The following is a 27988-nucleotide window of genomic DNA, read 5'->3' on the forward strand; positions in this document are numbered from 1 at the left end:
CTGTAATTGTAGACATTTTCTGTAATTCTTAGCTGTAAGAGAGAGAGAAAAAGAGACTGTTTATAAGAAATGTGTACATATTCCTGGTGAAGGATGAAGCCACTTGGAGGGTGGATTAATTTTTATGGAAAAGGAGGAAAAAATAATGGAAACACATATCTCATTATTTTATTGTCACATTTATATTTATTTATTGTTTCCCCCTCTTTGCCAGCACAATTACGTTTGTCTTTTTTCTTTCTATATAGGATAAAAGTGTGATACTCACTGAATCTTTTTCATATGGTTATACTAGGATTATACTTCAGATTAATTTAACATCCTTTTTCAATGCTCAGATAATAGATTAATGGAGAAAAACATTAAAATTGTTTCTTGTTTAAATAAATTTAACTCTAACATGGATGAAAAATGTGTTTACTGCTTTCAGTCGACCAGATAAAAAGCAACGTATGGTAAATATTGAAAGCTCCAGGCATCGAAAACAAGAGCAGAAGCATCCTCAGCCACAACCTTATAAAAGGGAAGGTAAATGGCATAAATATGGTCGCACTAATGGAAGATATATGGCAAACCTTGAAATAGAATTGGGGCAATTACCTTTTGATCCTAAATATTGACCATCACAATTAAGTTAAATTAGAAAACTGTAACAGAAACTTGGATGCTTTCTATGTTTGGTGTTGAAACTAAGATGAAATTATCAAAATAACAATGTCTTTTTATCATTTCTATGTATCAGTTTGATGACTTTATATTATTACTCAGAAGCATCAAGCAAAAGCTTACTAACTTGCATTTTCCTGTAGTTTAGCTTTGCTGAATTTTTCTGGCACTGAAAATGTTCAACTGTAGTTTTATTAAGGAAGCCAAGCATGCAACAAATTTTGTGCATGAAATGAGACTTCCTTTCAGTGTATGAGCTTAAAGCAAGCTCAAATCATACATGACAAAGTGTAATTAACACTGATATTTGTGTTAAATTTACAGTAGAGCTTGAAAAAAGTACATTGTGATGGAATTTCATCTTTAACATTTTATAATCTTACACTCACTTCTTGTCTTTTTGTGGGTTCAAGAGCCCGTTGACTTGTGAAGAATTTGCTGCCTTCTTATGAGCTTGCTGACTTGTTCTCTTGTGAAATTTCTTAAACATCTGAATATTGTGGAAGAAACAATAAAACTACACCATGAGGAAAACTAAAGGTCTTTATTTAAAATATCTAGCATTGTATTAATATATGATTTTATATTTTGTGATTTTTTTCAAACATTTCCTCAGTAGTGATATTTGGTAAAGCAGTTTATAGTGGTTTTTCGCTAGTTCCATGGATATTACCCAGTATTTACTAGCATGGTTAAGCAGCATCTGAATATTTCCGCTCAGCAGTGTTTATTTCTCTGAGAAAGATCTAAACACAGTCCAGAATTTCATCTTTGGTTGAGTTTCCCTTTTAACTTCCGTTCGTAGACGTATATGTGATTTCCAGTCCAATGCTCCGGAAAGTGAGTGTGGAAGAAAACAGCAGTTCGTTCGTAGTTGTGTGAAATTAGGAAAGGACTTATTTCCTAGAAGTAAATGTTTAAATAAAGGCTACATTATGCAGAGTACTCTTTCAAGGATTTAAGAATGACCTATTATACAGCTTTTTTTCTTAATAAAACAATGCAATTTCTTAATACAAGAATTAACTCATGGTAAGTAACATATACTCCTCAGTAGTTATAGACTGCTGATTTTGACTAGGGAAAATACGAATTAATTATAAGATACAGGTTGAAAGGAGCCATATAAAAGTGATATTGTCTAATTTCCAAGTGTTTGTTAAACTTGAGGTGAGATAAAAATACTGTAACTTTTTTCACATTCTCTTACCTTCTCCAAAACATTGAAGATGATCAAGTGAGTAGGCAGTGTTGAATCATTGTGAAACTCTCTATACAGCCACTTTAAGGGATTTAGATAAAATATATCTGCTTCAACAAGATAATCACTTTTTCCAGTCAGGTCTGGGGGACATTGGAGAAATCTCATTGGAAGTGGGTAGTGGACATGGCTATGGAAAGAAAGTTTTACCATTATAGTTATAAGAGGTTAAACTAATTGTGAAGGTTTTCAAGTTATTCTTAGGCTAAATCATGTTGACATAACAAAATGTGAAATCTGAAACTAAAACAGGTTCCAGTTAAGGTGAGGAATGCAGTTTTCTCAAAAGTGAAGAACATGATTCCCACACCATGTACCTGTGCAGTAACACAACTTACAAGTCCAGACTAACAAGTGAAATTCCATTTCGAAGTGGGAAGTAGGTTGGCAGCTTGTGGGACTCAATATTTTCTACTATTAGATGCTGTTCTAAGGATGGATGGTGCCTTTAGGACCATGCAGGTTACTTGTTTTTTATTTTTTGTTGTTGTTGTTGTTGTTGTTGCTATTTCTTGGGCCGCTCCCGTGGCATATGGAGGTTCCCAGGCTAGGGGTTGAATCGGAGCTGTAGCCACCGGCCTACGCCAGAGCCACAGCAACGCGGGATCCGAGCCGCGTCTGCAACCTACACCACAGCTCACGGCAACGCCGGATCCTTAACCCACTGAGCAAGGGCAGGGACCGAACCCGCAACCTCATGGTTCCTAGTCAGATTCGTTAACCACTGCGCCACGACGGGAACTCCCAGGTTACTTGTTAATAAGACAGTAATACTTGGTAAGGTAGACATCTACCCATGAACCAGAAAGGATTCTTCATTATTTTCCCCTTTTTAAAATCTTTTTAGAGCCTCACCCGTGGCATAAGGAGGTTCCCAGGCTAGGGGTCCATTCGGAGCTGTAGCCGCTGGCCTACACCACAGCAACGCCAGATCCGAGCCACATCTGCAACATACACCACAGCTCATGGCAACACCGGATCCTTAAGCCACTGAGCAAGGCCAGGGATCGAACCTGTGTCCTCATGGATGCTAGTTGGATTTGTTTCCACTGTGCCATGACGGGAACTCCCTATTTTCCCCTTTCTGCTCTGAATCTTTATGACAAGTTTTTCCTTGGTTGTTGCTGTTGTTCTTAAATGTTTATATGAGTAAGATTTAGTAATACTGAGCAATGTAGGTTCACTGATTAACATCCAAATAAATAATGGTTTTATTGTGGCATAGAAAGACTAGAGTGGGTGTAAAAATGATGGATTGATGAAACATAACAACTTTAAGCCAATTACTTGAACTATACAAAAAGCCATGTGGATAGTTTTGCTTTAGGAAAAATTAAATAAAATATGTCTCAGAAGTTTATTTTTATCTAAGAAATGCATACAAAGTGAATTTGCACACGACCTTAATACTTCAGGACTTTTACAATTTTGAAGATGAAGGTCTTGATTCAAGGGTAAAGTAGAAACACCTGAGAAAAAACTGCCAGCCTCATATTCCAAAGTAGGTATTAGACGTATGTGTGTGTTCCATTGTGCATGTCAGAAAAAATCTAAGATGAGAACTAGGTGAACCGCACAAAGCCTTAGGCATCAACTACTACAACCATGTATGGGAAGCATCTGAGTACTCCTAGAATTCCTTTTCTCTTTGGTGTTAGCACTTTTGTGAACACGGAGGGAGAATGAATGTCTTTCTCTGAGCTCTATTCTTTTTATATAGTATACGATCCTCAGGCTAAAGGAATACCTGGGGTTTTACACACAGTAACCTGTGGCTTTTGCTAGGCAATCCCAGTTCTCCAAACTGCATATTAATGACTGACATTAATGATTCAGTTAATTAGGGTATTCCAAAAGTGTTAAATTACCTTAAAATGATACCAACTTTGATATTAAATTGACTGATTATAAACATGGAAAATTAGCTTCACGGAATTCCCATCGTGGCTCAGTGGTTAATGAATCCAACTAGGAACCATGAGGTTTCGAGTTTGATTCCTGGCCTTGCTCAGTGGGTTAAGGGTCCGGTGTTACCGTGAGCTGTGGTGTAGGTTGCAGACGCGGCTTGGATCCTGTGTTGCTGTGGCTCTGGCATAAGCCGGCAGCTACAGCTCCAATTCGACCCCTAGCCTGGGACCTCCATATGCTGAGGGAGTGGCCCAAGAAATAGCAAAAAGACAAAAAAAAAAGAAAAAGAAAATTAGCTTAAGATTGTTTAAAGCCAGATTAAATAGGTACAGGATTTTCTAAAGGAAAGCTGTTTACTTTGTCTTTTCATCATTATTGCGCTGTTGGTAAAGTAATAACAGCTTCCTGAAATACAAGCATAGGGTCAGTGATGTCTTTTTAAATGTCCTACATAATTAAAGCAGTTTTAGTGTTATCTCCCAGATACACTTAATCCAAGCATTAGGAGATCATTTAATTGAATTCCATAATTTATTTTTTTTTGTCTTTTTACGACTGCACCTATGGCATATGAAGGTTCCCAGGCTGGGGGTTGAATTAGAGCTGTAGCCACTGGCCTACACCACAACCAGAGCAATGCAGGATCCAAGCCACGTCTGCAATCTACAGCATAGCTCATAGCAATGCTGGATCCTCAACCCACTGAGCAAGGCTAGGGATCTAACCTGCATCCTCATGGATGCTAGTCAGATTCGTTTTCTGCTGAGCCATGACAGGAATTCCTGGAATTCCCTGATTTTTGTAGACAAGACAGCTGGTACAGATTAAAAAGACTGGTTTAAGACCAGGACAACAGTACACCAGTAAATCTGGACTTGATCCAGTGTTTTGAGATTAATTCAAAATTATGTAAATATAAGATGCATCACCAAGATCTGTAGTAAAATCAATGATAACAATTTTTTTTTTACTAAGAATACCATCAAATAACCTATACATTATTTTATACTACATTTAAGTCAGATTATTTAAATGTAAGTTGTTTGTTTTGAGAAAAGATTATTAAAGTGGTATATGGGAGTCCCTTGGTGGCCTAGTGGTTAAAGATCTGGTGTTGTCACTGCTTGGTGTGTGGGTTCAGTCCTGGCCTGAGAACTTCAGCATGCCATGGCTGCAGCTAAAAAAAAAAAAGGTGGAGTTCCCGTCATGGCACAGTGGTTAACGAATCCGACTAGGAACCATGAGGTTGCGGGTTCGGTCCCTGCCCTTGCTCAGTGGGTTAACGATCCGGTGTTGCCATGAGCTGTGGTGTAGGTTGCAGATGTGGCTCGGATCCAGCGTTGCTGTGGCTCTGGCGTAGGCCGGTGGTTACAGCTCCGATTCAACCCCTAGCCTGGGAACCTCCATATGCCACGGGAGCGGCCCAAGAAATAGCAAAAAAAAAAAAAAAAAAAAAAAAAAAAAGGAAAGGTGTTTAAAAAAGTAAATAAATAAAAAATAAAAAAAGGTGTATGATTTTCATTGACACAGTTCAAATGACTTTTAAAATTCATTGTGAATAAGTATGAATAGGAGTTTCCAGTTTCTTACACAGTCATTTGATCAGTTAATTTAAATCTAGGAATCTAAAGGAGTTTTAAAGTAGTTTTCATAATAATAGCATATAGTGAACAACTTTTTTTTTACCTATAATAAGGAGTAGAGTGGCAAGGCATCATCATAAATACTGAAGCTTTAGATATATTTGGATTGTTGTAACAGAGTTCTTGAATATTAGTCATGACATCAAGAGTACCTCGTTGATGAACTAAACCAGTATAGAGGGCAAGAAGTGTATTTGATAAAAACAGGAAACTTAGAGCTGCTTTCTTCCATGTCTTCAGGCTGTTTAGTGAGTATCCTATGTAAAGACAGACATTGAATTTTAATACACTGGCAATCTTATAGCTAAGCAAATGTCAACTGCACATATATTTAATCTTTCATGGAAGTGTAGCACAAGCTGTAATGCTGTCATGGACAAATAAAGAAGTAAGCAGTAGGTCCTCTTTTTAATTTCTTGACCATTCACTATCATTGTCTATTATCTCCATCTTGACCTTTTTGCTAGCAAAACTAATTGAAGTATAGTAGAAAGATGTGGCAAGGAAGTCAACAGATCTAGACTGAATTGTAGCTCTGGCATTAGTTTCCCCATTTGCAAATGGGATAACAGTACTTTTTTCAAGTATTAGAAAGAAATGTGTATCCAGTGTCTGTCCTGGTACCTAGCAGTTGCTAAATAAATAGGACTTGTATTTATTCCATTTACCTATCTCTTTAATCTCCCAAACCACTTGCAGTGGACTGGGTACAGACAAGTCTCAGTAATTCTGGAGGAAGTATAACAGAATATCCTCTTAGAAAAATACACCACTGGGGCTCCCGGGATATTTTCAGTGGTCAGCTTATGAGTGGTGCTGTTAGTCTCCTAGAAGAGTAATTATGATTTTTTCTTTTTTCTTTCACCATAGTGTTGGGCAATTTGGAGATGGTAAACTATTTTTTAATCTATAAAAGTAATGTGGCAAAAAACCAAGTAGAACAAACAGGAGGGTAAATGAAAAGGAAAAGTTCCTGTCCCCATCACATGGTCCTACTCTCCAGCAATAGCCACTAATAATGAGCACATTAGGATCTATTAACAGTACTATAAAAGAACAGGCCTTTCCCCACCAGAAAAAGAATAAGCTTATTAGTATACTTCTTGACATTTTGTTCATGTTCCACATGCACTGTCTCCAGGGAACAGATGATCTTTTGGAATTTGGGGCTTCAAGCTGTGGCCTGCCTGAAACTTAGGCACTAATTCCCACTGGGCTCAATGCACTGTTTTTCATGACCATTATCTAGTTGCTGTGAGCTATCTTGGTTTGGCTTAGTCACTAAAAATGATTAAACACGAATAAAATTTATTTTGAACTGTTCCCATTTAACTGTATAAAGTTGGCCTTAGAAGGATTGTTTCAAAAGAAATCAGGACCTGTGACTCACTTGAATCACATCTAGTACTTGACACTAACTGAAGACACCCAATTTATCCTTGTTACAAATGAAGAAAAAGTATTAACGTTCAGTTTTGGAAAGACTGAAGATACTTTTCCTTGTATACTTAAATGTTTCTTAATTAGCTGTGGTGCCTTTATATAAAGATTGTCTTTTATTTATTTTAAAAGGCTTGAATACCATAAAATGGACTGAAAATAATTTCATCTATTCTAAGACATCTAATACCTGCTGCTTGAAAGCTGAAGGCAAATCTGGGCAGGAATCCTGGATGCTCAATTTTATTCCTCTAAGAAATTTAACTTACTTTAATTTTTAATCGAAGTATCCTCTATGATTATTTTAAATACTACTTAAATTATTTCATTCAGTAGTTGGAATATCATACATCCATTTCACCTAGTACTACGTGAAAAGCATCTGATTAACTAAACATTCTGAGAAGTGGTGTGATTAAAAAAAAAAAAAAAGGTAGCCAGATCAAGAAAACCAAGCCTCTATTTAAAACTTAAATCTGAATTTATAAAAATGAAGAACTTCGCTTTTATCAGAACTGAAATAGAATTTCAGAAGTTTTGATACTTCTGACATACCCATGTCTGTAATTCCAGATGGCTATAGCAAACCAGCAAGTACAACTTAAAATGCTTCCTTGGGTTGATAGCCAAAAACTAAAACCAGTGGGAAATTTAACAAAAAGCTACATTAAAGTCTAAGCCTTCTAAAAGAGAAGCTGCTCTCAGGAATACTCAAATAAGTATAATGTAGGAATCTGTAAAGTGGTTGACTTATTAACAATTTGTTCACTCACTAGATGTTCATTGAAATTTTTATCAGAAAACTACAGCATTAGGGAGATGACAGTATTGGTGACTGATATAAAATTGGAACACATGGCGGTTAGTGTTGTAAAAATCTGGGTATGGTGCTGTAAGAAAACATGCTTGTATTCCCAGGCTTCTTAAGTACCAAAGTGGGTCTTTGAAGTTAGGTAATGCTTACATAACTTCATGTTGATCTTCACTTTCTGAAGCTAGCTAGCTCATTTTAGGATGGATCCTTTTAGTGAGAACTAAATCTCCACGTTATTTGGAGAAGTAATCTATTTAAAATGCTGGGAGAAGGAATAGTTGAGCAGGCTTGAATTTGAAGACTCTGAGGGTTTTCAAACCATCTGACAGTGAAAGTTTCCCCCAAAGATTTCAGAAACTGGGATTGCTAAATAGCTGGAAAGATATATTACAGCATCAGTGCTAAACTGAGCCACAAGAGAAGCGAAGAATCTATGATTTCTTTACAGGAAAGCAGAATGGTTTCTTTAATATTTCAAAGAGATAATTAACAGGATCCTAGTAGCTTTCATTCAGTAAGTCCTTTTAACTGTATACACAAAAAATGTGGAGATGCAGTTCTCACTGAAAGAATCTACCCTAAGGTGAGCTAGCTTCAGAAAGCGATAGTCACAACCATGTAAATAATGTAAGTCATGAGCGTTACGTAACTTGAAATACATTCCTCTGGTCCCCCACATAACTCACAATTCTGGGAACACAAGTTTTCTATCTGTCCCATAAACCACTTACAGAAATCTTTCTCTCATGATTCATTGTGAACCCTGATGACCACCTGTCAGAATACAGGCCCTTTCCTTTTACATGGTATCTCTTGCTAACTCAGTGCTAAACATCTCAGAATATTTAATTTGCTCCTGTTATCTGGGCCTACAAGAAGATAGCTAAAAGTAGATATACAGAAAATTTCTGGAAGTATTTATAGGAAAGTGATATTTACCATCTCTAGAGCCTGGGGCTAGAGGATTACAGGAATATACTAATGTTGGTGTTTGTTTTTTAACCACGATTCTTCTTTTTTGCTTTTTGGGGCCGAACCCGCGGCATAAAGAAGTTCCCAGGCTAGAGGTTGAATTGGAGCTGCAGCTGCCAGCCTGTGCCACAGCCACAACAACGCGAGATCTGAGCTGTGTCTTCGACCTACACTACAGCTTACAGCAACACCAGATCCTGAACCCATTGAGCAAGGCCAAGGATCAAACCCGCATCCTCATGGATTCTAGTTGGATTTGTTTCCGATATGCCACAATGGGAATTCCCATGATTCTTTTTAAAATAAAAAGTTCACTGGGTTCTTACTAAATCATTCTCATCAGATTATTCCTTAAAAAGTATGCTGAATCTATTATGTCCCAGTTGACTGCTTCCCAGCATAAAATCTTAAAAAATGAGTATATAAGAAGGCCTTTAGTGAGTTGGTTCCTTCTTCACTTTGCCGTATCTCCTGATCCTGTATTATTTATCTTGATAGACAATAATTTTTTTTAAGTTTTGGCTGTTTAGTTTGGCAAACGGTTCTTCAGCAGTGACTGGTAAGTTTCACCGTTAGAAAGAGTATGGGAAAGTCAGGGACTGTACATTACCGAACCCATCAAATGCTTAGGGGATACATCCTGGTTTTTGCAAGAAGTATTAGAAGACTCAGTGTTGAGGAAAAAATCTCTACCAAGTTTTACCAGAGATATTTCTGAGTTAACCTGTTCATTTTTAAATACTCCTTGGGAAAGTTGTTACTTCAACTTAAATTTCAGTGTTTTTATGAAAATAAAAAGGGGGGGGTTAATTCTAGAATGAGAAAATGAACAAGAGGTGGGCCTGGGGAAGAGAGACTTTCGATTACTAAGAACCATAATAAGAGTACTGGGCACAGATAGAGGGAGGTGTCAGGAATGATTTTATGTTGGAAATCATTTATAAGGGAATCTATGTTTTCATCTTTCATAGTGAGAGGTCAGTAGAAAATGCCCAAAGCAGTAACCTTTAAGAACATTATTAGCATTTTATTTAGAGGGAGATAAAAAACAAAGTGACCACCTAAAAGAGTGTAAATGATTGCCTTTGAGGACAGTGGTGGGAGGGAGGGCAGGAGCTCTTAAAAACTCCTTAACCTACTTTTAAAAAAAATTTATATGCGGTTTTGCTTAAAAGATTAGCATATGGGAGTTCCCATTGTGGCTTAGTGGTTAACGAACCTGACCAATATCCATGAGGATGCAGGTTTGATCCCTGGCCTTGCTCAGTGGGTTAAGGATCCGGCGTTGCTGTGGCCACATAGGCCATCAGCTACAGCTCCAATTGGACCCCTAGCCTGGGAATGGCCCTAAAAAGACAAAAGACCAAAAAAAAAAAAAAAAGATTAGCATATAGAAAAAACAAAGTTGGTTAATCATGGACAAGTAAGTCTGCATTGGCCATTATAGTAAAAACAGATTAAAGCAGACACCCAACCCAGAATGTGGCAGCAGGTGCTGGAAACAGCATAAATAACACAAGTTCAATCTAAGAATTTCAGCGTTGTTAGACCAATACCACTTTACTTTTACACATAAGGAAAATGAGGCACAAGGTTATACAGTTCACTGAGGATCAAAGTCAATCAAGGAAGGTATGTTTTCTACAATTAAGTCTTATATTAGTTAGGACCAAGGGAAATTCAAATTAGGTATGAGAAGTTACTGTAGACTGAAAAAAATGGCTGCATCCATTCTTCTTCCTGTGTTTAACACAAGCCTGAAGTTTGTCATTTCTTTGTCTGGCCTGGCTTTATGACTTGGTTTGACAAAAAAAAATGTAGCAGAAATGACACTGTCCCCTGTCCTTTCTTGGGCTGCCCTCTCTTGGAGCTCTGCCTACACCAAGCTTGATCAGCCCCAGGTAGCCTGCTGGACAATGAGAGCACATAGAAGAGCTGAGGTACCTTGGCCTATAGCCAGCTGAATCCCAAATGTGACAGCCCAGCTTATTAGTTCAGTAGAGCTGCCTACCTCATCTGTAGCTGATCACATTTGCGTAAGTGAGCTCAATGGAGAACTGCCCAGCTGAGCTGGACGTTTTTGTAAGTAATAGTACATGAAGTCTTAAGACACTAGGTTTGAAGTGGCTTGTTACACAGCAGTTGCCAGCAGAATTGTCATGTTTTTATAAAATCAGGTTAAAATATGTCACAAAAGAATAGAATAAAACTGAGATTTGAGGTACAATATAACTCAAGATCTCAGGTAGTTACATAAGACTCCGAAGGGCCCGTTTAAAACTTGTAGGACTCCAGTGAGAACTGTTGTCTTAAGTCATTCATGAATACCCAAAGACTTTTGTCTAGGGGAGCTCAATACTTAATTGGTTGTACTGCTAGTTGTTAACAGTAGAATTGTAACTCTTGGTGGAAGTAAAATCTACAAGGAATCAGAATCATTTGGCACACTCAGGAAAAGCTCACGTCCTGTGAGAGGATCAGGGCTTTTTTTAGGTCTCTTTCCTTTAGGGATCTCTCTGAGTAGATACAGGATGAAGAAAGGCTGATTCTTGTCCTTTGGAAGGGGATCTCTTCAACCTTCACCAGCATTTTATCTCAATCTTTTGAGACTGGGAAGAAGAGGTTACTAGGATCGTGCCAAAAGATTAAAGATTCAGTCTTCCAGAATGGGAACGAGGAGTTAGGCAACTCAGTCCTTAAAACACTTTGTAAAGACAAACTCTTTGTAAAGACACAGAGCAGAGAAATAGAATGCTGGAAAAACCAGATTATAAAAATGAAACGCGGAGTTCGTGTTGTGGCTCAGTGGGTTACCAACCGGACTAGTATCTGTGAGGATGTGGGTTCAAGCCCTGGCCTTGCTATGAGCTGTGGTGTAGGTCACAGGTGCAGCTCAGATCCTGAATTGCTGTGGCTGTGGTATAGGCCAGCAAATGCAGCTATGATTCAAACCCTAGCCTGGGAACGTCCATATGCCACAGGTGCGACACTAAAAGGCAAAAAAATAAATAAAAATGGAATGGAACAAAGTTCTTAAACTAACCACACAAAACGTGTACACACAAATAAGTATCTGTCCTCCAGTAGTCTGGCAGTGCTCACCTGGGCAGAAAGAAAACTTAATTATAACTCTTAAGTGATTATAAAAAAGAAAAACAATTTTTTGAATAGTGATTTGTGAGCAGATTTGCTCTGCTAAATGGGCCCACTATTAAGACTTGTTAAACAGCCCTTAGATGCTTACATTTTTATTTGTGCCTGCATTTGTATGTGAAATAGGATCATAAAGACAATGTATGACATTAACTTTGATTTCAATACTTTAGATGTTTCAAAGTATATTCTACCTACCTGTGTGTAAACTGAAGATAGTACCTACATCTGAGATTTGTAGATAATGTTTACACTGGTCAAAGAAAGCTGATTAATTCAGTGTGTTGTTAGGAAGGGATTTTCTGTTTTTGTTTTTTTTTTTGTAAAAAGTTTGATACCATTAACTCCCTAGTTTTTCCAAGCCCTCAGGCCCAACTCATTACTCATTTCTTCCCTCCTTAGTCCAGTAATTTTTTTTTTTTTTTTTAGTGACTAATATCTGAAGGAAGCTGTCATTTATTCTGAATTAAACTTGAAGGTAATAAAGTTTCAATTCATACATTTTTCAAACCAACCAATATAAAAAAAAATCATATTTTCCGGAGTTGAGTAACATAAGACTTTTAAAAAGTCACATGGAAAAAATTTACTTCAAAGACCTAGTGGAAAAATAGAGAAAAAAATCAAAACTTAAATCATTGGTGTGAATCATGCATTAGAGTGAGTCTTGAAGGGACAGATGTGTGTAAAAGCATTAAAAACTAGTTTCAACACACATTTTTAATTTGTGGAATGAAGAACTTTGTAGTTTAACTTTGTAGTTTAAGTTTACATAAACCTAAATTAACTTTTCTAAAACAGACACACTATATTACTTTTTGGCGAAAGATTTCTAACAGCCAGAAAAACCACCACCAAAAGTTACTATAGGCACTGGATCCTTAGGTCTTTATCTCACTTTATAGGAAAAAGGACATTTAAGTTGCAAGAAGATAATGATGCAGTCAAGTTTAATAAGAATTGATTGTCTTTCAACTATTTCTTTATAATGGATTTTTTTTCTCTACTATACAAAAAAACTTACCACAGAACACCATACAAAATGGTAAAACCGGATAGATAAACCTGAATTCTTTGTGGCTCAACATGCTATAATAAAGAATATTAAAAGAAAATATTATTTTCTCATATTAAATGTTAGTTTGAGAAGTTAATGTCTTTAAAATCAATATAATTAACATCTGTTTTTGTAATTACTGAGACTGAATTTCATGCTTCAGGGATCAGTCTCATTATTTTTTGGTTGTAAAGGTAAAAATAATCCTAACGTTTGATGTCAATGCAAAATTCTAAAGTACAATTACTGTCTAGAAAAGGGATTTCTATTACCAATCCATCTAAGTTAAATTACTCATTTGGAATAAAGGTGCATACATTTTTTTTGCTACATTTCGTTTAAATACACCCCTCTGGTCCCTCAATAAAGTTTTGGCAGTTTCTGTTTTTCAAAAGCAAATATAATTTGTTCAGCCTCTTAAAATTGAATGTAATCTTTGTTAAGCCAGCTATAAGTTTATGTATCAGAAGTATTCAGTCCATCTGAACACCGGAATAATTACATTTTCTGTCTGCTACATAATCTCAACAAGCCATAAGATTTAATGCATCTCCAAAAGATAAACAATTTACTTTTTGAAGAATTTAGTTAATTTTGTGGTAACATTAACTGAAATAATTATTTGAACAAATAAAATCTTACCTATAAACCAGCAGTGTCCACAGCACAGTCACCAAAAATATTCTGTACCTCTTTGGAGTTAGAAAGCAGCCATGAATAAAGAAGGGTAAGTGAGTACCCAGGACAGCTGGAAATCCTTGACTGAAGTACCAGTGCCATGGATGAGAACCATAAAATGATCCCAAGTTCTGTAGCACGTTAAATTTCAGAAAATTATATTGAACCAGAGTCCACTGGCATCATTGAAGGAGGGAGAAACAGAAATGTATTAGTACGAAGGGTGAATCTTTGGCATTAAGGAACTTGGCAGAATCTTGACATTAAATCAAAGTGAAGTCTAAAGACCAAATAATAGTTTACATGAATAACTTTGATTAACGACCATATGAAATCATTTTTTATTTTTATGTTCTAAGTATTAATGTGTTCTTCGTTAATTTCTAAAACACTAGTTTTTTGAGTCAAGAAACTGCCTATTTTGACAATGCAAGTTGTACATACAGTTAGATAAAAGAGAATCCTTAAAAATAATTTTTATGAATATATGTTTGGTGCCCATATTAAAAATTTTAGTACATAAAAAAATAATAAAAATTTTACTATAGTACCTTATGGTATCAGATATTACCTATTAAGATAAAGCTTTGAAAACACTGCAGTATGAATTATAGCACAAAACAGGTGCTATAAAAGCAACAGCAGCTAACGTTAACTGCTCATTTGTGCCAAGCAATGTTGTAAGCATTTTACATGTATTATTTCATTTAATCCACCAAACTTAGGAGACAGGTACCATAGTTATTTCCGTATAAGGAAACTGCCAAGAAGATACACAACTTGTCCAAGGTCACACAGCTAATCATGAGGGCACTAGGTTTCAGATGGTGGCATCTGATTTCAGAGCCCATAAGTGTCTTTAAAAACAGTAAACTTAAAAGCAACCAGAGGCCATTCACCAAAAATCTTAAGGTTAAAATGCCAAGCCAGATACTTGAAGTAATAGAGTAGTAGAGTAGTCTAGTTAATCTGAATTCTGAATAATTAGGGTCAATTAAAATCATTAAAGAAAATTAATCTTTATTACAAGCCTTGACAAAAATGTTCAAACCTGACAAAAATGCCTTAAAATGGACTCAAACTTCAATTAGAATACACAGTTCTGTTACACTGAAAGCATAGCAAGTTGAACCAAAGGCATATGCTAGTAGTTTTTTTCCTAATATGTATCATTAAAAAAATGATTTGCCTATGTTCCCAAATAGTCATATGGGAACAATAGTCATGTTCCCAAATAGTCATGGATTTAAACATGAGGTTGGAAGTTCCCGCTATGGCAGGTTAAGAATTCTACTCTACTCTAGCAACTCAGGTCACTGGAGGTGTGGATTCTACCCCTGCAATGGGTTAAAGGATCTGGTGTTGCTGTAACTACAGTGTAGGTAGCAGTTGTGGCTTGAATTCAGTCCAAAGCCCAGGAATTTCCATATGCTGTGGGTGTGGCCATAAAATTAAAAAAAAAAAAGTTGAATTTTTAGTGTAATAAATAATTACATTAAAATAAGCTTTAAAAAAATAGCTTAATATATTTTTACTTACTTGACCAAAAAAAATACGATCAATTATCAGAGACAGACTCAAAGTGACAAATCTGAAAAATAAAACAGAACTTATTGAAAAATCCAGTAGTGGCATATGGTTGTACAAAGTGCCTTACATCAAAAGCCGCTTTTAAAATGCTGTAAAAGTTTCATCAACTGAATATGAATTTACATGTTTTAAAAGATATTTCATTAAGAGAAGCTGTATTTAAGCAAACTTTTAAAAAAGTGGTAAACACTGTATCATTTACTGCTGCAAAACTTGCCCCAAAACTTGGCAACTCAAAACTGAACATTTATTATCTCACAGTTTCTGTGGGTCAAGAATCCAGGTGCAGCTTAGCTGAGTGTCTCTGGCTGATAACTTGTCAAGATGTTGGCTGGGGCTACGGTTTCATTTGGAGGCTCTTGTCATTCTTCCCTATGGCACTTATTGTCACTTGAGAAATATACGTTAATCATGTTTTTAGCTGTCTCCCCCTCCACTAGAGTGTAAACTTCATGAAGGAAGGGATTTTGTTTTGTTAAACTGCTGTATCTCCAGTATCTCGAACAGCACCTAGCACATACTAGGATTAAATATTTGCTGAATGCATGTGTTACATTCAAAACAATGTTAGAGAAATTACAACACTGGGAACTTAGCCACTATATGATTTTGTCCTTTTTAACAGCTCCAGAAAATACCTCTACAAAGGAATCCTGGTATATTGAAAAAGATCACTGCTTTAGGAGTCAGATGCATTCATCCCTTCAATAAATAACTATTTTGGATATTCCACTAGGTCTAATCCTAGGCGCTCAAAATGTAGTTAGAAATCCCATTTCAGTCACAGCATCAACCCAGTGACATTAACTCATTTTATAATTTCACCAAGCCCTCTTGTTTCCTCTTTCACAAAGTAAAAATACCTACATTGCCTTGATCCAAGAATTATGAAAATCATTAATATATGAATACATATTATATATTATAAAGCCCTAAACAGATATAAAGGAATCAAGTATCTCTAAAATGTATTTGAAAAATATTTAGGAAATACAGCCTAGGAAAGTTCTAACTTACAAAAATTGCAGGGATCCTCACTTATATAAATTAAAATACTTAATCAGAATCACAAAATAGAAAATAGAAAATTGGAAATACTGTATGTTTCCTTGGTCTGATAATTCTCACTGATACTAAAGGATGTAAAATCTTGTTCATAATCTATAATTTATAGGTTATTAAAATTAATAGATGAGTTGTAGCCATACTTACCCTACAGGTAAAAACTTATGTAGAATAAGATCAAGTTTTTTCTGTTCTTGCCAGAAATGTCTGAACAGCAAAGGTATCCAGGGGATAACAGCCGTGGGACGAATTATGACGGCAAGTGCCACCAAGGATGAGTACTTGACACTATCAACAGGGAAAATGTGTTGTCAAGATAGCTAGGAAATGAGTTTAGAAGTTAATCTATTTACACTGATATAACTTTTTTTTTTTTTTGTCTTTTTGCCTTTTCTAGGGCCGCTCACGTGGCACACGGAGGTTCCCAGGCTAGGGGTCTAATCGGAGCTGTCACCACCAGCCTACGCCACAGCCACAGCAACGCGGGATCTGAGCCACGTCTGCAACCTACACCACAGCTCGCGGCAACGCCGGATCCTTGGCCCACTGAGCAAGGCCAGGGATTGAACCTGCAACCTCATGGTTCCTAGTCGGATTCGTTAACCACTGCACCATGACGGGAACTCTGGTATAACTTTTTTTTTTTAATGAACATTTTCCTTTTGGTATAAATAGCTGTGTGAACTGGGGGAAGTTAAACTTTCTGGCTCTTATTTTTTTCTCATCCATAAAGACGTAATATCTAAAGTCTTTTCCAGCTTTAATATTCCAATTCTGGTATTTTCAAGTAGGTTATTCTATGTCTTAATGTTGGTCTTGTTTACTGAGAAGTATATGAACTTTTAACTGTACAACTCTGCCTGTTGCTTTCCTTGTGGAAAAAAAGATCAAGTTTCTCCTAAAGAGATAAAAGGCAGTCACACAGTACCATTCTTCAAGAAAAAAATAAGTTCCTTTAAAGAAACATTGGGATTATTTAGGCAATAATGGGCTTTTGGCACAATGTGATTTTGTTTTGAAAGTAGCTGGTAATTTTGTCCAACTGAAAGATGTACATACACCCTTGATTAAAAAAAATAGCTTTCTATCTAAATCTTTATCATCATGGGTAGGAATGTAGATTTTTACTATTAGGACTTCTCTCAACTAATGGCTTAAGAAAAGTACTTGGTAATTTACTCACAAAGACTACAGATAATGTGGCAAAATAAAACAACTTTATGGTACCATTATATACCTGTTTACTAATAAGTAACTACAAAGAAATTTCCAATCTTGGTGAAAATGTATGAACAGGAATTTCAGTTCGCATGCTTACAGAGACCAGATAAGTTTCAAAAACATATGATATAGGCTGCATGGAGGCTCTGATACTGTCATGAAGGAATCCTGGTCCAAAATGTTGCTAAGCTCTCCATTTTTTTCAGGAGAAACCAGAAATCCAGATTTCATGTAAGATCTCCCAATTTCAAAACTTTGCAAACCGGGCATAGGAACTTCCGAATGCCATAGGTGTGGCCAAAGCAACAACAACAACAAAAACTCTGCCAAGTAGTTTATTCAAGACTGCAGTTTAAAAAACAAAAACAAAAACAAAATGACACTGTGCAGGTGAAATAAAACATTTGTGGCTTCGTCAAACTTTCAGTCAGCCTAATTGCAAATTCTGCCATAGTGAAACTCCCTAGAGGATGCCCACATTAATGTACCTAGTCCTAACCTCACCAATTGTCAGACTTGGATTTCTTAATCCATCCTGAATATTTCTACATAAATTTCTTACTGGCATTCAAAGTCCAAAGTGAAATGCACCCCACAACTTTCTCCCAAGCCTGGTTGGTGTCTAGTATTTAAGTTAATAGCATCACGCAGTTTTGCAGTCTTAAAATTTTGGAGTCCCCTTAAATAGCAGCTTCTCATCCTACACATCCACTTTGTTTCCTTCCTATTCCCAACTCCCATCATTTTACATCAAGTCCTCTCACTTGAGTCTTTTCCTAATAACTCTGTCACTTGTTTGGAATCTTCATAATCGCTGTCTTCTTTTATTTTTTCTAATTGACGAGAAATATTCCTTTACTTAACATTGTTGTCATCATCAACATTGACTGAACAGTTACATTGTAACAGGCCTTGTGCTACACACTGTCCATAGACTGTCATTTAATTCTTTTTTTTTTTTTTTTTGCCTTTTAGGGCCACACATGCAGCATATGGATCTTCCCAGGCTAGGGCGTCGAACTGGAAGTGCAGCTGCTGGCCTATGCCACCACAGCCACAGCAATGCAGAATCCAAACCGTGTCTGCAGCCTACAGCACAGCTCACAGTAATGCTGGATCCCTGACCCACTGAGTGAGGTCAGGGATCGAGCCTGCATCCTCATGGATACTAGTCAGATTCATTATCACTGAGCCTCGATGGAAACTCCCTCATTTAATTCTCGAGAGCTGTTTTATTATTCTCATTTTATAGAAATCAGTGCTTAGGTATCCTCATCTATCTGTAACTTAAGTATTGCTCGTTCCTGCAGTCAAGAGTCTAATGCAGAAATGCTCTTATTTGATTTGATCCTCCCAACAATCTTTATATATAAGGAAGAACAGACACTGGCTTCTTAACTAGATTCCCAGATATTCTGGCTTTCTCCCTTTCAGTATATCCTAAATACTACTACTACAAGAGAATTATTTCTATATCAGAATTAATTATGCCATGCTTTTCAGAAGCCTCTAGTGGTACCCTACTAACTACAGAATAAAGTCCCAAGTCTGAAGAAGGGTAAGGTTCCATTCCAGCTTCATCCCTTTCTTCTCTTCTCCACGCATCCTGCCACACATCAGCTCCTCAGGACAGCCTACCCAGAATACAATAAAGCCCTTTTACAGCTCTGTGCCTTTGCTCATGTTATTCCCTTTGCTTGGTATTTGGGTCCCCGAATTATATAAACCTAAACTAGGTCCATGTATTTGCTATTTGCTCATCCAGACCTGCTCTCCACTCTTCACCTGCTCAGTGGGCAGGGAGTGTGACCTGTATGGACTCTTATCAGTCTTGCAAATTGGCTTTGGTTAATTGGAGGGCAGAAGAGTCAGGGTGTTTTATTCACCCTGGTCTCTTCTTGGTGTGGCTAAAGGCTGGTCGTGCTTTCTCCTATTGGGGCCCCTCTCAAAGTTATGTTTCTGTGGATTCCAGTAACAGTTTCCAGTCTTTGCCCCCTGGAGCCAAAGGGTAATAGAAACTTCCAGCCAGGACTAGCCCATGGGTACCATGGTACCCCTTATTAGTTTTTCTAAACATTGTTGACACCTTTGTAAACAGTCCTTTTATTAAAACTTCCTTAATTACCCAGTTTATTTGTTTCCTGTTATGATAAATATCCACTGAGAATTTGTGGTTCCAATAACGTTCATGAACAGTAGGGGGACAACTGGACATTGCAATATATTGATAATTTAAGATTTTTCAAAAGCATGCTTTAGAGTCTTGTACCTAATTATTAAAAGCAATATATCTCACCTGTTCATAGACTTTGACCCTTCCAAAGGATAGTAGAAAAGAGCAATTATAGTGAGAACAGTTTCCATGGTGTTTGTAAGGGTTCTGGTACAGCAATACCACGTGAACCAAGAGCATAACTGGCAAAAAAACTAAGAACAATTATAAGCAAACATATGGAGTGGGGAAATGGAAAAGCTTAGTATTATCTTCTAAGGAAAATAACAAGCAAGTCTAAATATTGCAAAAATTGCATCAAAAGGTAAATTATGTTAAAAGTAGGCATGCCCAAACATTGTTTTAAGTCTACAAAACAAATGCCTTAAAAGAAACTTTTTAGTTGGTGCAGGAGTGTTAAAACACATGGTACTAGTTTCCTGTCTCTTCCAATACAGGCTTTAAAAAATGTTCTCAATTTTTGTGGCGTTAAGGGCTTTTCCAGAATTAGAAAATCCAAGTGCTGCTACTTTGGAGGAAGGATTTCAAAGGCATTATGCCTTTGCCATTTTCGGTTCAGCCTTCAGCAGTGCTTATAAGCACAAATTAAAGAGAATGACTTAACCCAGTTAAGCAAGGACTCAACTGCTAAACCAATCCGTCTTTTTACTGCAAATCAATTTATTACCTGCAGAAATATGTCCTCAATAATTAATAAATTGTTAGTATTTATAAATTAACAAATTACATTTCAAAATATGGTAAATTGGTTACTTGTAATTCGAAATATATGTGCCAATAGAAATATTTTTAAAAAGTATTAAGATTTCTAAACTGGATCATATAAGCTTACTTAATTCAGTAACTCTTTAGGTTATGGTTTAAATGGGACAATCCATTCAATACTTAAGTGGGAGATCAGGAATCTATCTCCCCTTGGTGAAATAAGGCAAATGACAAAAGACAGTCTTCTATACCACATTCACTTACAGAGTCCAGCTCTTTCCAACATTCTAGCCAAAAGTGAAGGAGTGCATTAGTGAAAAGATATTTCTTAGGCTCAAGTCTCAGGCAACTGGAGGAGGTGATTTGTGTGGTAGGCAATGATTTAGAATTATTTCTACCAAATTTTATGGAAAGTGAGGCAAGGACTCTGCTAGTTTTGAGTCAAAGTGCTTTCCAAGGCTGTGATCTACGGTTCAGCTTCTCAGAGGGTTGGAGGGCATCAGTAGCTTCTGCTGCCTAGGGCTCAAAGGAGAGAGATGGCATGTGCCACTGGTATTTTACTGTTCTCTATTATGGAAGTAATTCTACAAATTTGTATGAAGTTCTGAAAACTGTTCTGGGAATCATGTTGACATTCCATGTGCTTCACGCTCAAAGGAATGAAGTAACTGACATAAGTTTCTAAAGTATTTAGGACTTACCACCCATCTTGCCACTTGCTGATTTTCTAGTTGCTTCATTAGTGAGTAAAGCCTCAAGTCTGCTATAGCTGACAGAAGTGCTTGGGAAAGTCTAGGAATCCAAATCTTCATTAGTTTAAAAAAAAAAGTATTAAAAATATATGTTGGTTCACACAGAAAAATCATAAGAAATCAACAAGCTGATCCAACTATCAGTTGAAAACCATTCTTAGAAAAAATAATAGATGTATTCTATTCTTCTTCAAAAATACCTGGTTTTCTACAGAAAAATTACATTCATTTTCATGGACATACCAAAAGGTAGTTTTATCATTCTCATTTTCCCTCTCTGTAATATATTTATATTACAACACTACTAACTTTAAATAGCCCGAAAACCACTTCATTGTATGAAGTTCTCTTTTAGAAGCACATTTAGTTATTTTCATTAGCATAACAGGAGGTAATTTTTTAATCAAACACTTAGATCAGTTCATTCAGTCCTTCTAACAGGCCTGTGAGACAGGTACTGCTTTATAGAGGAAACCAAAGCACAGAGAGGTTAATTTACCCAAGGCGGAAAGCTAGTTAGTGTGGAGGCTAGGACTCAAATCTGCCTGACTCCAGAGCTCCTAACTACTAAGTTAGATTGCTTCCCTATCCCGCAATATAGATAATGAAATAATAGGAGTGAGTTTTTTAGGCACAAGTAATCTACAATTACAAAAACATGGTATTCAGATGACATTTAAGAATAAAAGTAAAAGAAATTAAAGAATAAATATAACTTAGAGTTAGTAATTCTAATGTATCTTTGAGTGTCTGTTTTGTTTTTTGCTTTTAGGGCTGCACCCATGGCATATGGAAGTTCTCAGGCTATGGGGTCGAATCAGAGCTGCAGCTGCGGGCTTACACCACAGCCACAGCAACATGGGACTCGAGCCATGTCTGTGACCTACACCACAGCTCACAGCAATGGACCCACTGAGTGAGGCCAGCGATCAAACCGAATCCTCATGGATACTAGTTGGATTTGTTTCCACTGAGCCATGATGGGAAATCCTCTTTGAGTTTTTAAAACATGTCATTACTATCATTAACAAATTAACACTTGCTGGTAGAGTGCAGCTTAATTTTAGCTTCTTCAAAAGATGTGTTTCTAAAACTTTATACGTAAATCTGTATTTTTGTTGGATCAGACTCACTAATTTTACCCTGTAATTAGAGATGCTTTACTTTCAGTTGTCAGTGGCTTCTAACACTTTAGCTTTATGTCCTTTCTCTTCATCAGTAATCTATAAATAAATGTTTAAACTTTAGTTAAAGATACATTGTACTTCGTAATTCCACTTAAACTGTGCCCTGTAAAATACAGTAAAAGGCACCAATGTACACACCTCTTGTTCACCCTGCATTAAAAATCTGTAAGCTTCCTCCTCACTTCCCAGGCATGGGAAAAGTTTTATGTGAAAAGTTAATTTGGTTACAAACTTAGTATGAGCAAGGTAGCCACTTTCTTTCTTTTTCTTTTTTCTTTTTTTTTTTTTTTTTTTTTGGCTTTTTGCCATTTCTTGGGCCGCTCCTGAGGCATGTGGAGGTTCCCAGGCTAGGGGTCTAATCGGAGCTGAACTGCCAGCCTACGCCAGAGCCACAGCAACATGGGATCCAAGCTGCGTCTGCGACCCACACCACAGCTCACGGCAATGCCGGATCCTTAACCCACTGAGCCAGGGCAAGGATCGAACCTGCAACCTCATGGTTCCTAGTCGGATTCATTAACCACTGCACCACGATGGGAACTCCAAGGTAGCCACTTTCTAAAGGAATCCTTGTGTACAGAAAGAAGTATATAGTATTTATGAAGTTAATGGTCCCACTATATTCTGAGTTAGTTACCCTAGCTTTCAATATTGTGTTCCATTTCAAAACCTACATTTTAAGATGGACATTAATAAGTTACAATATGTTTAGTGGATATTATCTGATTATAAGGTTTAGAACTGGAGATGTTTATCCTGAATAAATAAAACTTTCTGAAGGGTCACGTAGAAGTCCTGAATTTAAAAGAAGGTAGATTTTATTAGCTCAATGCAAAAAGTAAGTGGAATTGTAAATTCCCAGTAATTAGCAGTCTCTCAGACTTTTAAGATACCATAACTTTCCAAGTTATAGGAAGGATCTGACAAGAATTAAACAGTTGCATGTGGCTTCTGGAAAATAAAAACTATTTTAGTCCAGTAGGGTAAAGAGGAGAGGAACATGCCAGGGGTAAACCTTAGAGATGAGGCCTGTGTTGGCAGCTTACCAGTCTATACTCCTGTTCTTTAAGATCCCGACTCCTCCCTTAAGCTCCAGGAACCAAATGCCCTTGTGCCGTCTTCTGACTGTTCAAAGCCCCCACTGTGGTACCCCCACAGGTCTCCCTTCTTATCCCTCTTTCTTCTCACATGTTCTAAGCCAGCGCTGTCCAGCAGAAATACAATGTGAGCCACATATTTAATTTTAAATTTTATAGTAGTCAAAAAGTTAAAAAAAAAAACCCAAACAGGTAAAATGAATCTTAGTGCTCATTATATCTAAAATAATATCATTTCAATATTTAATTAATATAAAAAGTTATAGAAATATTTCACATTCTTATTTTGTACTAGTTTCTTGATACCTGGTATGTGTTTTACACTAATAGCACTTCTCAATTTGGACCAGTCACAGGTGGCTAGTGGCTACCATATTGGACAGCAGACCTCTAAGCCAGCCCTAAATCTGTGCACACACTTTATGCAGTTTAGCTAGAAGTTATCTGGAAAGAGCACTAGGCTGTGAATAGGTAGAACTAGCATCTAGTTTTAGCCTTTAACATGCTGTGACTTTGGTCTGTTTTCTTCACTTCTCTGACCCCTTCTAGTTCTAAAACTATAAAATCTATATTTAAAATAATCAGTATAAGAGTATGAATGAATGACTGACAGCATCCTAATAGTTCTCTCTTTGCTCTAGCTCTAGCTAGGATAGTTTTTTGGGAGGTTAGTAGGGTGGGTAGGATGGGAATAAGAAGTTTCCTTTAAATCACAAAATAGCCAGGTGGGTCAGCTACAGGTTGAGGGCAGTGGAGTGGATCGTTCTTAGAGGAATAAGAAGTTTTTCAATCTTAAAAGACTTCTTCATTCATAATACAAGCTACTTTCTGGGAGATTATATATATTTGCCTATGCTTCCAATCTTTATGAATCCTGCATGACCTAGAAGCTAGTGGGTAGCACTGAGAGAAGAGGATGCACAGCTAACTTATGCATGTTTAAATGGGAGAAGCCCTGCTACTGCTCTAAATATCTCCCTAAGATAGTCCCAAATGAAGCATCAATTCCACTGACATGGTCCTTGTTTCTCAATAAAGGTTAATCAAATATCACTGCAAAGGGGAACGTACAGTACAACACAAAACAAACAAAAAAACCAAAAACCTTTTAGAACCTCAGTGTCTTTCCATGTTTCAAAAAAACCCCTAAGGATTTGGACTGCCTTTGGAATTCTGGGCCACTTCCCTAACAGAAAATGGGGAAAGCCAAACTTCTGAGTCCAGCTTGAAGACCGCTTTAAGAATCCTGAAAGTGAGGTTAGAAAAACTTTGGCACTATTAGTTTTTTTGTATCCTCTCCTGGCAGTTGACTGCAGGAATTCATGATCTAGGTATTACAACCCTGCCTAAGATTGATGGCTAATTACTACATAGCACAATGACTGTACATATCATTAAATTTTTGTCAAATTTCTCTAAGTTTTCATTTCAACACTAAGTCCTGAGTGGGTTTTGTATGTATCTAGTCTTCAAAAGCTCACATAACATGGTCTTATGCTCACAAGTTAAAAACAAGATATAACACTGCTCTTAAATAACTCTTTTATGAAGGAAATATACTTCTAAAGTACAAATAATATATAATGTAGTCATTTTGAAAATCTGTATATTTTAACAGGATTGGTCAACAGAACACTTTCATGCCCAGTCTTATGTTTTAGGCACATATTGAACAGTTACACATCACCGTATGTCTCTGAACCCTGGGCTTCCCAGATATGGTCAGAGTTTGGCAACAGCAGTCTTAAAAACAAACTTCATGATACCAGTATTATCATTTAAATAATTTACATTCACCTTTAAAAAAAAAAAAGGATTGGAATAAATCTGTTAGCAACTATTTTTATTATTTTCATTTAAACTTACCAGCAACTGAACACTATCTTTCCCCAAAAGATGCAGAATCTTGTAAATGCTTGCAAAGATTAATGGGTAAGTGTAACCCCTCAATCTTTCTGTCCATTCCCAGGTCAAATAGCCATAATTAGTAATGTTAAGGACTAATATTAAGTAGCATTGAAACAAAAAAACCTCTTTTCATTTCCATATACGAAACAGTTCATTTTTTGACAAAGAAGCTTAAAAACATAGCATTTCACACTGAATATTTGAAATTAAAAAATGCGGTCGGCCAAAGCATTTTTTCTTCAAAGCAGGAATGTGTTCTTTACTTCATCCATATCCTCCACATCACTGAGCACTGTGGAAATACATGCTTACAGGTGGAGTCAAGTACATTAATGTCAAAAGGTACAGAAGAAATATTAACTTATATAGAATTATAAGTTAAAATTATTTGAAGAAAGTATGGAAAGTTGATTGAAAATATGTAAGAGAACTGACAAATCCTAAGATGAAAATACATTCTAGTCCAAAAAAGAAACTATAAAGGATATTTGAAAACCATGTGATGTGCAACTTCAAGAGATTGCCAGTATTCATCTGGAACAAAACTTGTCTGGACTAAAAAGCAGTTACATATTCGTAATGCTATGGTAAACAAGACCAGATAAATGTTTTCGCCAAGAAGATCTGAAAAAAACAAGCCAGGTAATTGTAGCACACAAAGGCAAGTTCCACTGGGGAACTAAAATCTGCTGCTCTGGTTGGCTCCTTGCTCAAGCTCTGTTAAGGCACAGGTATGAACTCTAGCCCCTCCACATTACTCTTAGAGCAGACCTGGGCGGAAAGTCAGACAAAGGCCAGAGTCTCACCCCTGGGTGATTACCAGTCCTTCATTTAACAGATCTTTCTTGCAACTTACAATATAGAGAATATTAAGATAAAGAGATTGGGTTAACTAAGATCTTAGGCTGTTTTATAGGTTATCCTATGTGTGTCCCATGAAAAAAAGTTAACAACTTATTAAAGAAGCAACACTTTGCATACGTGCATATACTGGCATGTGAAAAGGTCCTCTCTACATTTAAAAAATAGCCTTACTGATACTTAAAATGCTAAACACTGAGTTCATTCCTTTACTTGCACTATATTATTTAATCCTCAGAATAATGCTATGGGGTAGGTTTCATTAGCCCTCTTTTACACATGAGAAAATTGAGGCTTAGAAATTAAACTGCCTTCTCAGGTCAAAAAGGTTTAAATGACTAAACACGATTCAAAATCAGATCTGTGTTCCGACTCCAAAGCCCTGCTCTTAGCCTGTGGACTGAATACAGAGTTTTTCTAAAATGTGAATTTAGTTGCCAAACTTTGAAGATCAGATTTTTAATTAACATCAGTATTGCAGCCTGTCTTTAAGATCTGGCAACACAGAGCTCAACTGGGAACAATGGGCTGGTCCTGAAATGTAGAGTGCTTTGAGTTACTTGCCTGTTGGGCCTCCTGAAGACTTGAGTTTGCAACCTGCCTCTGATCCACTGGGAGTCTCTGCTTTCAATCTGGGTTCCCGCCACTCTCCTTCCTTATTCCCCAGGAACACCTTTAAAATGTTTCCCAGACAACTGGTACACTCAACACCACATACACGCCCCTTCTGAACTTTCATCTTCCAGAAACAAATTTCCCAATTGGACTGTGTCTGTTGTCAAAAAAGCTTGTTGTTCTTTCCTTCCTTCCTCTTACTCTGCAGACTCAAGCAGAAGAAACTATACTCAGAACTGACCCTTGAATATCTGACCTTGGATACCTACAAGTTCAACTGTACCGGTGGTTCCTTACCGTCGTTACTACCCTCTACCCTGACAGGACACGGTTGCTTTCTAACAAAGGGTGTGTTAGGGAAACGAAAGGAGCGAGCTTCGGCCCAGTTGCCTCTCCTCCCCCCGCCCCCCATCACAATTCTCTCTCCCTTCCTCACTTTTTCATTGAGCGAAGCGATTCTCCACTTTCAGGGTCTCAGGTTTTCAGAGGTTGAACCAGGCTCTCTTTTCATACCGCTTCTACCGAGCTTGGCACATAACAGGCTCTCAATAAATTCTGAATGAATTAGGAGTCCTTCTTTACATTAAACACCCTCTCCGACAGATCAAAATCGGACTTGCTGGGGTAATTTTTCTTCTGTCAACATTACATCAGGGCCAAAGAGAAGGCGTAGGGGGTGGGAAGAAGTGCGGCAGGGGTCAGACCTGATCCCACTCCAGGAATCCGCCTCACCTAACTACGAAAACGTTGGGTAATTCTGGGCCTGGTGCCCCCCTTTTCTTTGAAATGGCGATGGCCGCATCATGCATATTCACTTCACGCGGCTGCGGAGAGGATGGCATAAAATAATGCAGAACGCAATGCCATGCAAGCGTCTGGGTTCGAGACTCCTGCCTCGAGAGCAATGAGATTTCTTGCTCAGAGTCTGCGATTTCCCGCCACCGCTACTCCTCTCGGCGTCCACACCCCCTCACTCACCTCGGCAGCTCCCGGTGCGTTCCTGGGGGCTGAGGTACAAGGTCGACTTTCTTTTCCGAAGCTTTATCTTCCCGTGGGAGCGGTTCTGGAAACCGCGGAAAAAGAGGCCGCCTTCTCGCTCCATCCTGCATCTGCTCAGAGGTCCGCTGGGGACCGCCCGCAGTCGCGATCTCCGGCAGTGGGT

General features: G+C 37.3%; 2 protein-coding genes across 22 annotated transcripts in view; one reads left to right on the forward strand and one right to left on the reverse strand.

Annotated features, from left to right (window-relative positions):
- Positions 1 to 1200, forward strand: part of CCPG1 (cell cycle progression 1) — a 43832-nt gene extending 42632 nt beyond the window's left edge. For 9 of the 18 annotated variants that reach the window (XM_084968259.1, XM_084968566.1, XM_084968312.1 and 6 more), the window contains one exon: positions 431 to 1048. In XM_084968259.1, the coding sequence (XP_084824385.1) occupies positions 431 to 620 (190 nt within the window). In that variant the 3' untranslated portion in view covers positions 621 to 1048. 18 annotated transcript variants of the gene reach the window in all.
- Positions 1192 to 27984, reverse strand: PIGB (phosphatidylinositol glycan anchor biosynthesis class B). Of its 4 annotated transcripts, XM_013992970.3 has the most exons (12): positions 27805 to 27984; positions 25839 to 25974; positions 25309 to 25426; positions 21108 to 21212; positions 19765 to 19895; positions 16395 to 16535; positions 15132 to 15183; positions 13557 to 13768; positions 12882 to 12946; positions 5522 to 5735; positions 1877 to 2057; positions 1192 to 1569 (listed from the first exon to the last, which is right to left on the reverse strand). In XM_013992970.3, the coding sequence occupies exons 1-12, from the start codon at positions 27926 to 27928 to the stop codon at positions 1432 to 1434; spliced, it is 1617 nt and encodes a 538-aa protein (XP_013848424.1). In that variant the 5' UTR covers positions 27929 to 27984; the 3' UTR covers positions 1192 to 1431. The 4 variants fall into 4 exon arrangements, with proteins under 4 accessions (XP_013848424.1, XP_084825744.1, XP_084825735.1 ...); XM_084969618.1 differs by lacking the exons at positions 25309 to 25426; positions 25839 to 25974; XM_084969609.1 differs by lacking the exons at positions 25309 to 25426; positions 25839 to 25974; positions 27805 to 27984 and adding an exon at positions 23392 to 23529.
- Between the last annotated feature and the right edge of the window lie 4 nt (positions 27985 to 27988).

This window comes from Sus scrofa, chromosome 1 (genome assembly GCF_054392235.1).
Source record: "Sus scrofa isolate SSC_HxYL_T2T_F1_AM1 chromosome 1, Sscrofa_HxYL_maternal_Yorkshire_Landrace_v2.0, whole genome shotgun sequence".
NCBI lineage: Eukaryota > Metazoa > Chordata > Mammalia > Artiodactyla > Suidae > Sus > Sus scrofa.